Source organism: Coenobita brevimanus, chromosome 23 (genome assembly GCF_032717465.1).
Source record: "Coenobita brevimanus isolate Jiangsu-jjx chromosome 23, ASM3271746v2, whole genome shotgun sequence".
NCBI classification, from domain to species: domain Eukaryota; kingdom Metazoa; phylum Arthropoda; class Malacostraca; order Decapoda; family Coenobitidae; genus Coenobita; species Coenobita brevimanus.
This window is the reverse complement of record NC_136976.1, coordinates 38,560,613-38,575,999: the sequence shown is the minus strand read 5'-3', so window position 1 is coordinate 38,575,999 and position 15,387 is coordinate 38,560,613. Positions and strand designations below refer to the sequence as shown.

The 15,387-nt window shown below is 41.9% G+C and overlaps 1 protein-coding gene across 1 annotated transcript in view; it reads left to right on the top strand.

Annotated features, from left to right (window-relative positions):
- The window catches only part of LOC145392946 (uncharacterized), a 36,431-nt gene extending 22,426 nt beyond the window's left edge, over positions 1-14,005 (top strand). The window contains exons 2-3 of the mRNA XM_080267234.1: positions 8,757-8,963; positions 12,838-14,005. Of these exons, the coding sequence (XP_080123360.1) occupies positions 8,828-8,963; positions 12,838-13,907 (1,206 nt within the window). The 5' untranslated portion in view covers positions 8,757-8,827 and the 3' untranslated portion in view covers positions 13,908-14,005. The remainder of the gene's footprint in view (positions 1-8,756; positions 8,964-12,837) is intronic.
- The last annotated feature ends 1,382 nt before the right edge of the window (positions 14,006-15,387 follow it).

Here is a 15,387-nt window from a genome sequence, read left to right as displayed (position 1 = left end):
ACTCTGCACTCCACACTTAATCCTTTGCACTCTAAATTCTAATTTCTTAACAGTGCACAACACAGTAAATTCCCATGTGGTATAGTGTTGAGATATTGCAGTTTATTCACTGTTTATTTGTAAAAAAAAAAAAAGAGCACGTGCAGCATCCATTACGATGGACGTCTTCGCTGAACGAAGGTTAGGCAGTAATTAGGGACAGGGTTGCCAGATCTGAACTTGGCCATATTACCAAACTCCTCAACTTTCGTTACCAAATTTAACTTTTCATTTCCAAATTCTTAAAGGAAGCATATATTATTCACTAATTATATGTACAACGGCAAAAATCACTCTCCTTATAATCAGCAGCATGTTTATTTTTGCTCTGTGTATGCTAGCAGATAATCAAAGAAAGCAGACAGTCCACCATCTCCATTCTCTATATCTTTATACATGTGAAAAATCTGTTTGGTAATGGATCATGCTGATTCACAAAAAAACTAACTGTTCAGTACCAAATTGGCCTACATTTGGTAATGAAAAATACCAAATGGCAACTGTGACTGGGGAGGGGGGAAAGGGGGAGGAAGGAAGGGATGAAGGGGCCATGGTGTAAACAGCTTTTTGGCGCCGCGCGGCAATGTCAGATTATGGGTGGGGGGATTTTTTTTTTTTTTTTTTTTTTTTTTTTTTTTGAGGGGTTCTGAAGGTCCAGGCCCACAATGTCCAGCAAGTGGGGAGTCCGGAAAGTACAGGGATTACTGTATATATACATATATATATATATATATATATATATAGAATATGTATTGTATATATATAGCATATATATATATACAGTAATCACTCCAATATCCGGATCAATAGAGCCATCGGTAGGTTCGGATATTGGTTTTGTCCGGATATTGGGCCCCAGCTTATGGACTTGTACTTACGGACCCTAACACAGAGAAACACCTATACAACTCCCTCTGGACATGCATAGCACCTATTTAACACCCAAATCACACCAATAAGGCACATAAATGACTGAAATAAATGCAATAGACACATAAAATGTGGGTTTAGAAGTATGTTCATACATTAATAAACATTCTGGTACTTATGGACTCTAACCGAACCTAACCTAACCGAACCTAACCGAACTCTGAAAAACACATTCCTACTGCACATGCATGAGGTAAGTTTAGTATGGAAAGAAGTACAGTATGACACTTTCTGGTAAGTATAGTATGGGAAAAAATACAATATGAAACATTCTGGTAAATATAGTATGGAAAATAGTACAACATGAAACATTTTGGCTACTTACAGCAAGTCCCTGGCCACCTCGATGAATAACCGCCTCCTCTCGGACTCTGACAGTAAGAACGATTTCCTGAAGCACTTGCACTACACTCTTCCTGAAGTCTTGCACTGAACTTAGTCACTAACACACAGAAGTCCGTTCTTTTCACAGTGTTCACTTTAGTCCAAATAATGTTCCATTAAATTTAAGTGTTGCACATTAACTTTTCCCAAGTTTTTTAAGTTTCCAAAGCCAAAACAAAGAAGGTTAGTTACGTTAAATTTCTTTTCTACTTAGTCTTTTCTCCCAACTTGAAAACCTTAACACAACACACCGTTTTTTCACTGCACAACACTCAAAATTCCCGTGTGGTCTAGTGGAGAAGTTCTTGCTGTTTATTCACTGTCAGAGCCCGAGAGTATCACTGGCAGGCGTCCAAGGGGTGCATCGGTGGGTAGTGGAGATGGCGTACCGACTACAGAAGACTCTGAAGACAGCCGCAAACTCACGTCGAGCGGTGACTCCACTGTAGCTGATGTGCTGGGCTGTGGCTCGGAGCATGAGGGCCTGTCTTGGGGAGGCAACGGAGTGGAGCCAGGGCTTGGCACAGCGGGGGTCACGGGCCTGAAAAACTGTCAATCGTTGACTGACGCAAGGACCGACGATTCTGGCGATTGATGATGCGCTGCCGGAAAGCACGCACTTCCTCCACGAGTCCCAAGGGCCCCATCTCCCTGTCGCAGTCCGGGTGTTCCAGGTAGTCTAGGACGAACTCTAGATGTTCCCGGAGTGCGCTCAGCTTGGGGATGGCTGGAGTAGTGTCCTGCTGGGCGGAGTCTGCATCATCATCGCCTTCGTCGTTGGAATCTTCAAGTTCGGGACTGACACCAGCAACCGAAGACGCGATCTCGATATCAGACAACGTCTGATACCCAGGATCGCCCTCGTGCGTCCAACCACTCACGAACATCGTCCACATCAACATCGTCGCCGTGCGTACGTAGCCGTGCATGGAAGTCATCCACGTCAAACCCTAGGAAATCGTACTCCACATCTGTTCCGAGAAGCAGACGAGACCAACCATTTTCAAGAGTTTTCACAGGGACTTCCTTCCATGCACTAGCCCAGTTGTACAGCGCAGACTTGATGTTGTAGCGGCGAAGGTTTTCCAAAGTCCGCTTGCCTCGAGTGTCACGTCCTTCCCTGCGCTCGTCCTCGTCCTCGAGAACCACCATCACCTCGTCCAGGAACTTCCGACGGTACAGGCGCTTTGTTGCCACGATCACTCCTTGGTCCATTGGTTGAATGAGAGCAGTCGTATTAGGTGGCAGAAACATGCACCTAATACGGCCATTCTCAGCAACCAAGTCCTTGTCGCACGGGTGGGCAGGTGCATTGTCGAGGAGAAGGAGAGCCTTTACCTGGTCGCGAGGAATTCCCAGTGTCTTCGTCTGGTAATGTATGACCTCCTTGACGAAGTGATGGTGAAACCAGTCTTTGAAAATCACAGCTGTGAACCATGCTTTCAAAGAATGGTACCATACGACAGGAAGGACATCCATCACCCCACGAAGGCACCGAGGCTGCTTTGCACGGCCAACAATAACGGGCTTAAGCCGGTGCATGCCGTTAGCATTGGCACAACACAAAGCAGATATCCGTTCCTTAGAAAGCTTGCGGCCAGGTACACGCTTCTCCGTCTCATCGGCGAGAGTGTTCGTTGGCACCGAGCGATAGAATAGGCCAGTTTCGTCAGCGTTATAGACTTGACCGAGAGTGAGGCCCTCCCTGTCGATCAAGCCTTTCACCTTGTGCCGAAACTCGTCCACTCCATCCTCGTTAGCGTCCAATGCTTCGCCATGTGCTTTACGGTTAGTAAGGCCATGTCGCAACTTGAACGCGAAGAGCCAACCCTCGGATGCCTTGAAGTCTAGGGCGTCGTGAAGCCTTGCAAACTTCTCAGCAGCAGCCTTCAGCTCCGTTCCACGTACCATCACACCAGCTGCACGTTGCTGTCGATACCAAATCAACGTGGAGCGGTCGATCTCTGCATACTTGGGAGTAAACATAACCTTCCTCTCCACGTTGCGTTTGCTTCTCGACGAGAAGTCAGCCGTGTACTGCATGAGCTTGTCTCGGGAACGCTTGATATCAAACAAAGTCGACCGGGCCAGGTTGAACTCGCGGAGAATGCGAGAGGAAGACCAACCCGCATCAACCTTCTCCAATATCTCCCGTTTCTTCTCCAGAGTCAACACCACTCTCTTCCTTTTCTCAGGAGGCGGGGCCATCATCACACACACTAAGAGTAGGGCAGAGAGCAGCAGGAGGCCTTGCAGCAAGTACGGCACCACCACAAAAGCGAGCACGTGGGCAGCCATGACGAAGAGCGTAGGTCTTGTCGCGGTGAGAGACAGGCGGGAAGTGGGGAGGATGCAGCGGCGCTCTATCGGACGTCGGAGGAATGACGAACCAAAACAATGCTCTCACGCGGCGCGCGCGGCAAGTTCAAATTACGGACGGCAAAAAATCGATTTTTTTTCCAATTTTTTTGGATTTTCGGACCATTTTGGGAATGTTTGATCCCAGGACGATAAGGTTCGGTTAGTGGGGATGTTCGGTTATTGGGCGTCCGGATATTAGAGGGATTACTGTATATATATATATATATATATATATTAATACTTATGTATAGATTTAGATATATATATATATACAGTATATATAGTAATCCCCTTACTATCCGGACGCCCGCTTTCCGGACATCCCCACTTACCGGACATTGTGGGCCTGGACCTTTGGAACCCAAAAATGGCCAAAAAAAGAAAAAATTCCCCCCTATATCCTAATTTTTTCCCACCCGTAATTTGAAATTGCCGCGTGGCACCGAACAGCTGCTACACCACAGACCCTTCACCCCTTCCTTCCTTCCCCCTCCCCTTTCCTTCCTTCCCCCTCCCCCTTCCCCTGTCAGGGTTGCCATTTGGTATTTTTCATTACCAAATGTGGGCCAATTTGGTCATGAAAATTTCGTTTGGTGATGAATCAGAGTAATGCATTACCAAACGGATTTTTTACATGTATGAGGATACACAGGATGGAGATGGTGAATTGTTTGCTCTCTCTGAAGAATCTGCTAACGTACATAGCGTGAAAATAACCAACATGCTGTTGATTATACAAAGAGTGATTACACGTATTTCCACATATATATAATTAGTGAAGAATAAATGCTAGCATTACGAATTTGGTAATGAAAAGTTAAATTTGATAATGAAAATTGAGGAGTTTGGTAATGTGGCCATTGCGATCTGGCATCTCTGTTTCCCCCTCACACACCAACACCCAAGTAGTTACACCCTAACTTCGATCGCGAGTGGTAGCAAGTTGTAATGGGAGCCACACATGCTCATTTTTTTGTGAATAAACTGCAATACCTCCCCACTAGACCACACGGGAATTTACAATGTTGTGCAGTGTTAAGAATTTAGACTGCAAAGGATTAACTGTGGAGTGAAAATGGCAGTTGGAACTGGCATGGTGCAATTAACAATGTGCAGTGTTACACAGTTATAACTCACAGTGCAAAGAATTACTGTAAGTGCAGCACAGCACTGGATTACCGTACGTGCTTCAAGAGATTTTCACCACTGCCAAAACCTTACAAAAGGTAGCCACAAACTTGCTATAATTACCCTGGATGAGGTACAGTCACTTCTAATTCCTCATTCTTTGGTTCCTTTTCATTTATTTCAAGTTCTATGTCCATTATTGGTGTGAATAGGATCTTAAATAGGTTTAAATATGTGCTATGCATGTCCAATAGGGAGCTATTTAGGTGGCTTTCAAAATTAGGCTGGGTTAGGGTCCATAAGTACCAGTCCAGGAGCCAGGGACTTGTCGTAAGTACCCAGAATGTTTATTATTGTATAAACTCACCTCTAAAACCTCATTTTATGGTTCTTTTGCATTTATTTCAGTCTTTTGTGTCCCTTATTGGTGTGATTTGAGTCTTAAATAGATGCTATGCATGTCCACAGGGAGTTGTATAGGTGTTTTTCTGAGTTAGGGTCCATAAGTACAAGTCCAGGAGGCTGGGACCCACTATCCAGACAGGACCACTTTCCGGACATGCCTTTGGCTCTATTACGTCGGATATTGGAGGGATTATTTATATATATAATATATATATATATATATATATATATATATATATATATATATGTATATATATATAGCTGTTTATTCAATATATATTTTTGTTGATATGCTTTATCTTCTATCACTTGATGTCCAAGAGGAATTACAGTAATGGCTTGCACAGTAACATGACTGGACTGACTTACATAGGAAAAAAAAATGCTTGGAAACTTTTATTACTATATACTGCTTTAACCTTGCCACTACACCTTCATTTGTATTTGTGATGAAATAACATGACTTGGCTATGTTTTAATGGTATTTTGTAGACGTCTCAACAAAACGTCACCACCTACCGTATTTCCCATATGATAAGATGCATATTTTCCCCAGAAAAATGTGCTAAACAAGTGGTGCCAGTGCCAGGCACAGCAAACCTTGCCTAACAGCAGGTGTTTTATTGCTGTAAATACTGAAACAGGACTGCCATTTAGTGTCAGTCTACACAAAGTCTAAGGTAATGGCGCAGATATTTTCAAGTTATGCCCTTTGAAAATCCGTGATCTTGGGTTTGACCTTTCAAGGTCACTCTGAGTCAAAGGTTGTGGTACCAGTAAAACCCCATATGAGATTTCCTATATCATGATAATAATAAGTACTGTATCTGTCTTCAACGAGTTTTGAGTCATAGCCCCCTGAATATTCGTGGCCTTGAACTTGACCATTAGAGGTCACTTACGGTCAAAGGTTATGGTACCAATAAAAACCTGTTAGGTGCTTCCTATATGTTGATGATGATAAATATCTTTCTCTTCAACCAGTTTCGAGTTATAACCCCCCTGAATATCCGTGACCTTGAGTTTGACCTTTCAGGGTCACCCGAGGTCAAAGGTCTTGGTGCCAAATGAAAGTCCATATTACAGGTTCATATATGTTGATAATAGTAAACAGATCTTCAACTGTTTTCAAGATATAGCTTTGAAATTTTGTGACCTTGATAGCTTTGAAATTTTGTGACCTTGATTTTGACCTTTCAAGGTCACTTGATTACTTCTGAATTTAATCTCTTTTGGCATTAGTGCCCACTTATCCTGGAAGTTGCGTTTAATTTCATTCTGCCATTTTTCTGTGATGCTGTTAACAAACAAAATGACCAACAAACAACTCGACCAAAAACAACACCTTGCTGGACTCTGTCCAGGAAAGGTAAAAAATCGCCCCATGTCCTAGCACTCAAAGATCAAGTTGTAGAAAGGAGTTTGCCAACCCTCACGAACCCCAGTTACGATATACAAGCACTTATGCACCCCAGTTACAAGATACAAGCACTCACAAACTCCAGTCACAAGATGCAAGCATTAATGAACCCCAGTCACGAGATACAAAACACCCACTACAGTCATCAAAGCAGACGACATCACCAGTCTTGTCTGCCCAGTCACTCAGCACACGACACCCCTCTACAAATGAACAGAATGGCAACAAAGCAGAGAAGACAGGCATGGTAATATAAAATGGAAACGGGCAATATATGCAGTACAGTACTGATATATTGGTATTGTGTAATAAAGCAGTATTTCGATAATGACTTTGTTGGCTTAATTCAGTGAATTCTGTTTGAGGTGTGGGTTACTACTTAACATATAAACATCAGCTGATAGGAGGTGGATGTAAATACACCATCACAAGAGTTTTTACCTGCCTTGTAATGGCAACTACGAATTGTTGCTGATGAGAGTAGGTATAAAATTGTGCTTAACTAGGTACCTCTAATTAATAATAACCACAAGTATTTGATAGTAGGTCCAGTATGTGATAACTTGCTATGACAGATAGAAAAATGACACCGAAGAGTCGGCACCTTAGACTTGCTAGTACAGTAAGCTTTTAACCCCTCATGTCCTGACCGATTTCACACCTCCGATACCCCCCAATCCCGAGCTATTTTGGAAAAAAAAAAATTTGGCTAAAACCTCCACTTTTGGTGAGAAACATTGAAAATTCATAGAGAAATCGCTCACCTGAGGTTTAAAATACTCAATACAGGTAGCAGTACCTCCTTACCCTAGTGGGTTTTCTATCAGGCTGGCTCCAAAGAAAACGAGTTCTTTGGGAGGGTAACTATTCCACACCACTCATAAACGGTGTTTATTTATTTATTTATTTGGTACGAATTTATGTGTAGTACGAGAGCCTATTGGGACAGTAATAGAGGCATTATAAGCATTGTTTCACTCACTAACTCATCAACATACCTGACCTTTTTTGGCGACATTATCTGATCATCATTTCTGACTGTGTCTTCCTCTAATGCTGTGTAAACTTTGTCCTCCACATTGTCATCAATTGGGGAATCACTCTGGCCCTGAATGTCTTTATTCGCCAGGTCTCTGGTAACAGGTGAATTGCCAAGACAATGGCGTGCAGGGGGGGGGGGAGGTTATGTGGTGTAAGGCATTGTCCCTGCCTGGCATCTTGTAGAGGAATAGAGGAAGGTGTCCCGTGTATACGAACCAAAATTCACGCGCGAAAATTGAAAATTGTGCAAATTATGAACCTTGCAATTGCGCGACGTACCAGTACGTCAACGGGACTGGCAGTTTCATAATGTTGCAACGTACCCATACGTTGACGGGACGCCTTGGGTTAAATCCTCAAATATTCCCCCCCCCCCTTCCCCAAGTACCTAGTGTATTATAGGGTGCATCTTAGCACTTGTAGTGCATTATCATATAGGAAATACAGTAAATGTTTAGTAAAATATTGAAAAATTGGTTAATTAGAAAGCTGATTTTTTTTTTTTTTTTTTTTCTGCTCACCATCCACTCACTCGATGTAGTGCTGCTTTGGGTGTCTGCCCTGTCCTCTCTTCTCTCCTACCTCCTCTGTCTTTCTTTCCTCTTCCTCTGCCTACGGGTGACTCTACATTGAGTGAGAAGCGAAGTGGTTTCTTGTACACCAGGAAACCATTTACTGTGCTAGGTGGTAACCATATAACCAGATTATGGCACCTGGTGGTTTAGTGAGTAATTAAAGCGCTCCAGTCGCATTAAGCTGATGCTGGTTTATATCCATGGAATGGTGGGGGTTTATTGTTCACGTAATGCCATTCAGGGATGAGTGAGGCTGGTCACTTTCATCTTAAATGTCAGGACCAACTTGCCTAGCCCCGTGCACCTATGCCCCTTATGGGGCAACATAGGATTGGATGATGGATGGATACTTTATTTATGTGTTCAGAATTGGAATTTCTGTTGTTTCTGACAAGTGTTTGTGTGATTGGTTAAATGTAATTCTTATTTTTTATTTTATTTATTTATTTTTTGTTTTGTGCTTTTCCTTTCAGGTTTACTTCATTATCTTTGGTGATCCCACCAACACCTTTGACATCTAGAAGAGTTAAGATCAGCAGCAGCCATGGAGAACTTCCAGGATTACGATCTGCCCTCATGGGTCCTGGAAAATGAGGAGGATTTTCCATTTGGGGCCAAGGCAACACCTTTCCTTCCTTCTGCCACAGAATTGGATATTGCCTCTCAGAATGTCAAATTTGGTAAGATGGCATAGCTCATTTAAGTACAGAAGAACCCATATTAACTTGAAGTTAGAGAAGTTTCAAAGTACCATATGAGATGAATGAAAATGTCTTTTGTGAGATTGTTGTAGATACCCTGTAAAAGTGATTATTAAAAACTTGGGGTAAATTGTTTATTATAAACTGTAGTGATATCGGAACAAACATTATTATACACCTTGTAGTGAAATTTATAGTTTGCGCTCTCCATCATGTAATTGAAGTTGCATTGAATGCAGTATGGACCATTGCTGACACAAGAATGAGTAAACAGTGTTGGCTTTGTTGCTCATACTCCTAAGAGGAGGAGGTTCTGATCCACTCATGTACTTACTGTGATACTTTCTTATCCAGTTTCAGTATTCTTTGAAGTAAACTTACACTTGACTAATTTCAGAGGCACAGATGGTTGTTGTGTGTGTGTGTACAGGCTCTTATTTTCCTGAACCTGGATCCTCTGAATTGTCTACACTGTGGCATCAATTATCCTGTCATTCTCTAAATGTCTGTGCAGTTTGCTTATCCTCTAATTGTACTGACTTTACAAAGTACTTTGACTCTTACTTTTAAAATGGAACAGGTTCTTTACATTTCTCTTTTGTTTTAGAAGGAACAGTTTCTTTACATTTCACCTTTATCTGAAATCTTTACCCATGATGATTGCAGTGTTCACTACCAACTGTGACTCACCTCTTCATTCGCTGATCAACCTTGTGAACAAGCATACATCTTTTCTATCGTTAGTAATGTAGAGCAGATTGTAAAGCACCCTACCCATTTCCCTGACTGCCTTGGAGAGAACTCCAACATTGTTAAATGTTTCCATACAACTAATCCTTCAACTTATTCTGTCAACCTTTTCTCTCCGTTGGGCTCCTCTAATCACCATATCACTTTAACCTGTCATATCACTCCAGTAAGGCATGTGGACCATCTCAAGAAGCAGCAGCTTTGGCACTTCTGAGCTTCAGATTGGGAGGCCCTCAGGAAATGGTACTGTAATTTTTCCATGCAATGATTATTGCCTTTTTGGCTGAGAACCATCTGGATGTGCCTTGCTCGTTGAGGTGGCTATTCTTGGGCTTGGAAGCACGCATAGCTTTTCTCTTATCAGACTGATGAAAAAACAGGCTTGTTCTAATGCTGTTTACAGCAGTGAGGAGGCCTATAAAAGTTACCAGTGTCAGCCCACTCCTGAATCCCCTTTTTTATATTTCTGCATGGAAATTTGCTGTCTGCTCTTTGCTCTGCCAAGAATAATTTCATTCATAGTAAATGCTCTGAATTCTTGACTCAAAAACATTTCCACTCCTGGCACATTGCTAGAAAATTTTTTCCTTGACTTATCTCCATTCCTCTTCATTTCCACTCTGATGACTCAAGCCTTTTCTTCTACTTACCAGACAGAACTCTTTGCCCAGCTTTCTCCAATTCCAGTTAGGATGATTCTGGTGCTTTTCTTCCATCTCATCTCCTCCCTCTTGACATCTTCATGACTGACATTAAAATTAGTGATGTACTCCCTTGCTGGCCTCAAGTCCTAATAAGACATGGGGCTGATGAGGTGCCTCCTGTTCATCTCAAGAACTGTACATCTGTGCTGACAACCTGCTTAGGTAGACTCTTCCACTTATGTCTGTAGACTCGAAATTACCTTTCTTATTTGCCCCCATCCAGCCTGTCCAGAGTAGGGTGATGTTTCCAGCCCTCTAACCATTGCCCAGTTGCTTTAATCATAACCTGTATTTCTAAAGTTTCTGAGTCTATTTGTAACAAGAATTTTTAAAACCTATCCTGTACTACCCTTCTTTCTAATTGTCAGTATGGATTCCACCATGGACACTTCACTATTGACCTCACCTTGCATTCTGACTCATGGCCATCCTCCTTTTGGGACTTTGGCGAATGTTTTGCTGTTGTGATTGACATTTCTAAGGCTTTCAGTGAAGTCTGGCATGAATTATTTAATTTTCAGCCTGTCCTCTTAGGGTTTCTATACCTTCTTTTCTGGTTACTCTACAGCTGTTGTTGTAGACTGTCATCGTTTTTCTCAAGATATTGTTAGTGGTGTTCCTCAGGGTTCTATCCTGTCACCAGTTGTCTTTCTTCTTTTCATCAGTGATCTGAGCTGTGCATCTAACCCTGTCTACTCATTTACTGATGATCCTGTCCTTCACCTCTCCATCTACTTTTTATAGTGTCCATTACAGTAGGTAATTCAGTAATCATGTGATGTTTCTTTGACACACTTACTTTCTTACTTGGCTCACATTTCTTGGTAGGGTAAAAGAAACCTTACTTTTAAGTCATCAGAGGCTCAATTCTTACATCTTTTGACCCACCAAATTCTTTTGCAGGAGTATCCTTAAATATTCAGCAGTATACAGTGATCCCTTGGTTATCACGCACTTATTTAAAGCAGTTCTCATTATCACTGCTAGATAAACATCTGCACCTCTGCCATTATCACACATTTTTTGGCAAAAAAACATTATCGCGCTCCTGAATTGGATTCTTTCGAGAATGCTGATGGCTTATGACTCAGGGATTCATAGATGAAGCCCTTCTCAAGGAGTTAATCCCAGTTTGTGGAGACCACTTATTCTTTACCCCCTGGCCTCAAAACCCCTTACCTCAAGCCCAGCTTAGGTCTCTGTGGTGTGTTCCTTCCATATTGTGCCCCTTTGTGTCCCTTTGTTAACTATGCCAGTATGTGTGTGTGCCTGATACTTATCATTTATTTAGTGGGTATAACTTCTTGTAAGAGAGAAAATTTTGGTTTACAGGTTTACAAGTGGGATGCCTGGTACCTATTCTGTCTATCCATTGCCAGTTGCCTCGGTCCCTTCGGGGGTGGGCACAGACAAATCTCCTCCATGTCTCCCTGTCCCCTGCCATTTCACTGCCCTTCTCCCAGCTCATACCCTCCTCTCTCATATGCTTCTCCTCTCCATCCCACCAGTTCATCCTCGGCCTCCCCTTCCCTCTCCCCCCCTCCACATCGCTGACATACACTCTCCTTATTAGTCTCTTGCTCTCCATTCTCCACATGCCTGGTACCATTTGGGATAAATCCCATAGGTTCTGTGCTTTCGTTATCATGTTCTAAGCTGTGTACCAATTAGGCATAACAACCAAGGAATCATTGTGTATTTCAGTGCCTTGCCAGCAGAAGCTATGGTACAACGTGAAAAAATATATTCATAATCCGTGTACTGCGACATACCTCATAAGGAGGTGTCTTGGAAAGCTGCGACATACCTCCCATGAGCGAGAATTTCACTGAAATGAACAAGTACTCAACACTTGATCTTTGTCATCATTGTCATCGTCGTCTCCTCCTCCTCCTTCTTCTTTAGTATGAGCTTTCACATCCAGCATGCTTTATTCATGGGTAAATACCTCAGACCATACTATCACACACATCCTGAAATGTGCCAGCTTGAATCTGTTGAGTTTACCAAGTTTTGTGAGGAAGTCTGGGTGCTTGAGTATGTGGTGGAGACCATCCTGCATACCTTGGGATTGTTGATGGTCTTTTATCATTATGCAATAGTTGATGGAATCACTATTTGATAGGTGTATTCAAAGTGAATTTGTAAAGGGGGGAGGGGAAAGTGCGGATGGTTTGTTGGTGAGGTGGAGCCAAGGGTTTGAATTCAAAGGCTTGAATGATATGTAAATAATTGTGGCCTGATTTGCTAGGAAGTGCTGTTTAATAGGTCTGCTTTTTGTATTGTTTCATTTCTGGATCCTGCCTTAACCCTCATAAGTGAGAATTGCAGTGATGGTGGTGGTGTTACTGTATATCTTTATATGATCATATTAAACTTTTTCCCATCTTCCTTTTCAGAACTCCCAGAATGGATGGAATGCAGGGAAATCTTGGGATTAGAAAATGATGAGCTCTTTAAGGGTGCAGACCATATACCCTCAGATTTCAAAGAAACCCATGAGAATGAGGATCCTATTCCACCCATCAGACCAGAAGATATGCTTGTTCCACTATCAGAGTTGCAGCCACAATCAGCTCCACAAGCAGCTGCCACCCCTGCCCTCAAAACCATAGAGTCCATACCCAAGGTTATAATATGCAAGAAGATCGTTAAAAACAAACATGGCAAGCTTTTTGAGATTAAACATGATAATGCACATAACCCTCAAGTCTGTTCAGATACAAGTAGTGCTGCACAAAGCTTACACTTGGAACCAGATTCCAACAGTGGGTCAATTGAGGGGTATGAGATCTCTGTATCCAGTGAAGGAAATCTTGGGAAGTTTGATGGTGATGAGTGGATTGATGATATGTTCCAGATGATTGGAAAGGGTTCTGGTGATGCTAACTATGACAGCACTCATAACATGAACTTCAGTTCAGAACTGGTCGCGTCTAACATGGAAGACCTACTTTCCCAACTGGAGTCCACAGATTCCCTGCTTGAAGAATCAGATAATTCATCATGGGACTCTGAGCCTGGATCACCAGTATCTCTGCCCTCCCCAGTTCCCTCTGTTGGCCATCTTTCTCCTTATCAAGCATCATCAGAATCTTTGTTTGCTTCCCCTGTGTCACCCTCAGTAAGTGAAGATTATAATGACAATCTAGGAGCTCATTCCTACTCTCGATCTCCTTTGAAAAGAAAGCTCCACAGCAAGTCATCAGCTCGCAGATTACCTTACCCAGAAAATCGTAAAGAGCGTAAGAAGGAGCAGAATAAGCAGGCAGCACTGCGATATAGGCAGAAGAAAAAGCAGGAGGAAGATGACCTGGTATCAAGAATTAAATCAGAAGAGAAGAGGCAAGAAGAGCTTAAGACTAAGTATGCAAGTTTGAAACAAGAGCTTGGTTATTTAAAAAAGTTAATGAGGGAGGTATTCATTGCTAAAGGTGTAATATCAGCTGATGCATTCAAGAAAAAGTAAGAAGCAAAGCGCTCACTGAAAGTACAGTACAACAAGATGGCAGTAAGGTTGCGGTAGAACCATGTCTTTTTTTTTTTTTTTTTTTTTTTTTTTTTTTTTTTTAAATAAATAAAAAAGGCAAGGTGTTGCTTTGGCCCCATGCTGCATCATTAGTATAGTATTCATAAAGTGGGAAATGAAGTTTGTTGTGGAATGTTTAGATCCTAATAATTGTGAAAGCCGTCGGCTGGATGTTAGTTAGGATTTTTATTTTTCATTGCAACCTTCATGTACTGCTGGATCTTAAAAAGTAGACTTCAAAGATATTACTGGTGATTTTGATTTACAAATTGATGTTAACTCTCAACTTCTTATGATCAGAGGCAACTGGATGTCCGTTATCCTTTTTAGATAAGTTTAGTTTTTAACAAAAGTACTATACAGTATATACCGGTGTATAGCTATGTATGTGTTTATTATATATATTTATATATGTATTCATATATATTTACATATATTTATATGTGTATAGATATAGATATATCAACACATACATACATGCACATATACACACACACAAAATCTAACCACCATTAGTTTGTAGTAAATGTTTATGTCCTTTCATGCTTGGAAGTGAGTTTTGGTTTTAAATAAACATCACACTTAGAGCTATGGTATTTATCCTTGTGTCCTCTGATAGGATAGTTGTGGACCTACAGTGCTTTCTTTTCCTCGCATGCAATAATAATTGGGTAGGTATAATCGGGAAAGAAGGAAAATGCAAATTGAGAACATATCAATATAGTATACAGTGAATGTCACTGCTGCACAAGCATTTGAAATTTTGTTACCACATGCAAAAACCTTCAAAATAAATTTGTCACAGTGGAACAGCCATGAGGTAGTAGCAAACTATTTTAAAACAGGTTTTTAAGGTGAATGCCATTTCATAAGCATCTCTCTGTAGATTCCATTCATCCATTTCCATTCAGTCCATTTGAATAAAAAATACCCATTGTTGTTGTAGGTGGGGGCACTCACCATCCACTCACTTGATGTAGTGCTGCTCTTGGGTGTCTGTCCTTTCCTCTCCTCCATATTTCTTTCCTTCCATCCTCTTCTTTCCTTCAGTCTTTCCTTGTCCTGCCTACGAGTGACTTTACACACCCTCTTCTGTCTTTCCTTCATTCTTTCCTCTTCCTTCTGCCTGTGGGTGACTCTACACTGAGTGACAAGCCAAATGGTTTCCTGTACACCAGGAAACCATTTACTATGCTGGGTGGTAACCATATAACCAAATTTTGGTGCCTGGTGGTTTAGTAGGTAATTATTGCATTCCAGTTGGATTGAACCGGTGAAGGTTTATATCCAAGGGGTGGTTGGGGTTTATTACTCACATAATGCCACTCAGGGATGAGTGAGGCTGGTCACTCTCATCTTAATGTCGGGACCAACTGCCTAGCCCCGGGCTCCTACGCTCCTCATGGGGCAACGTAGGATT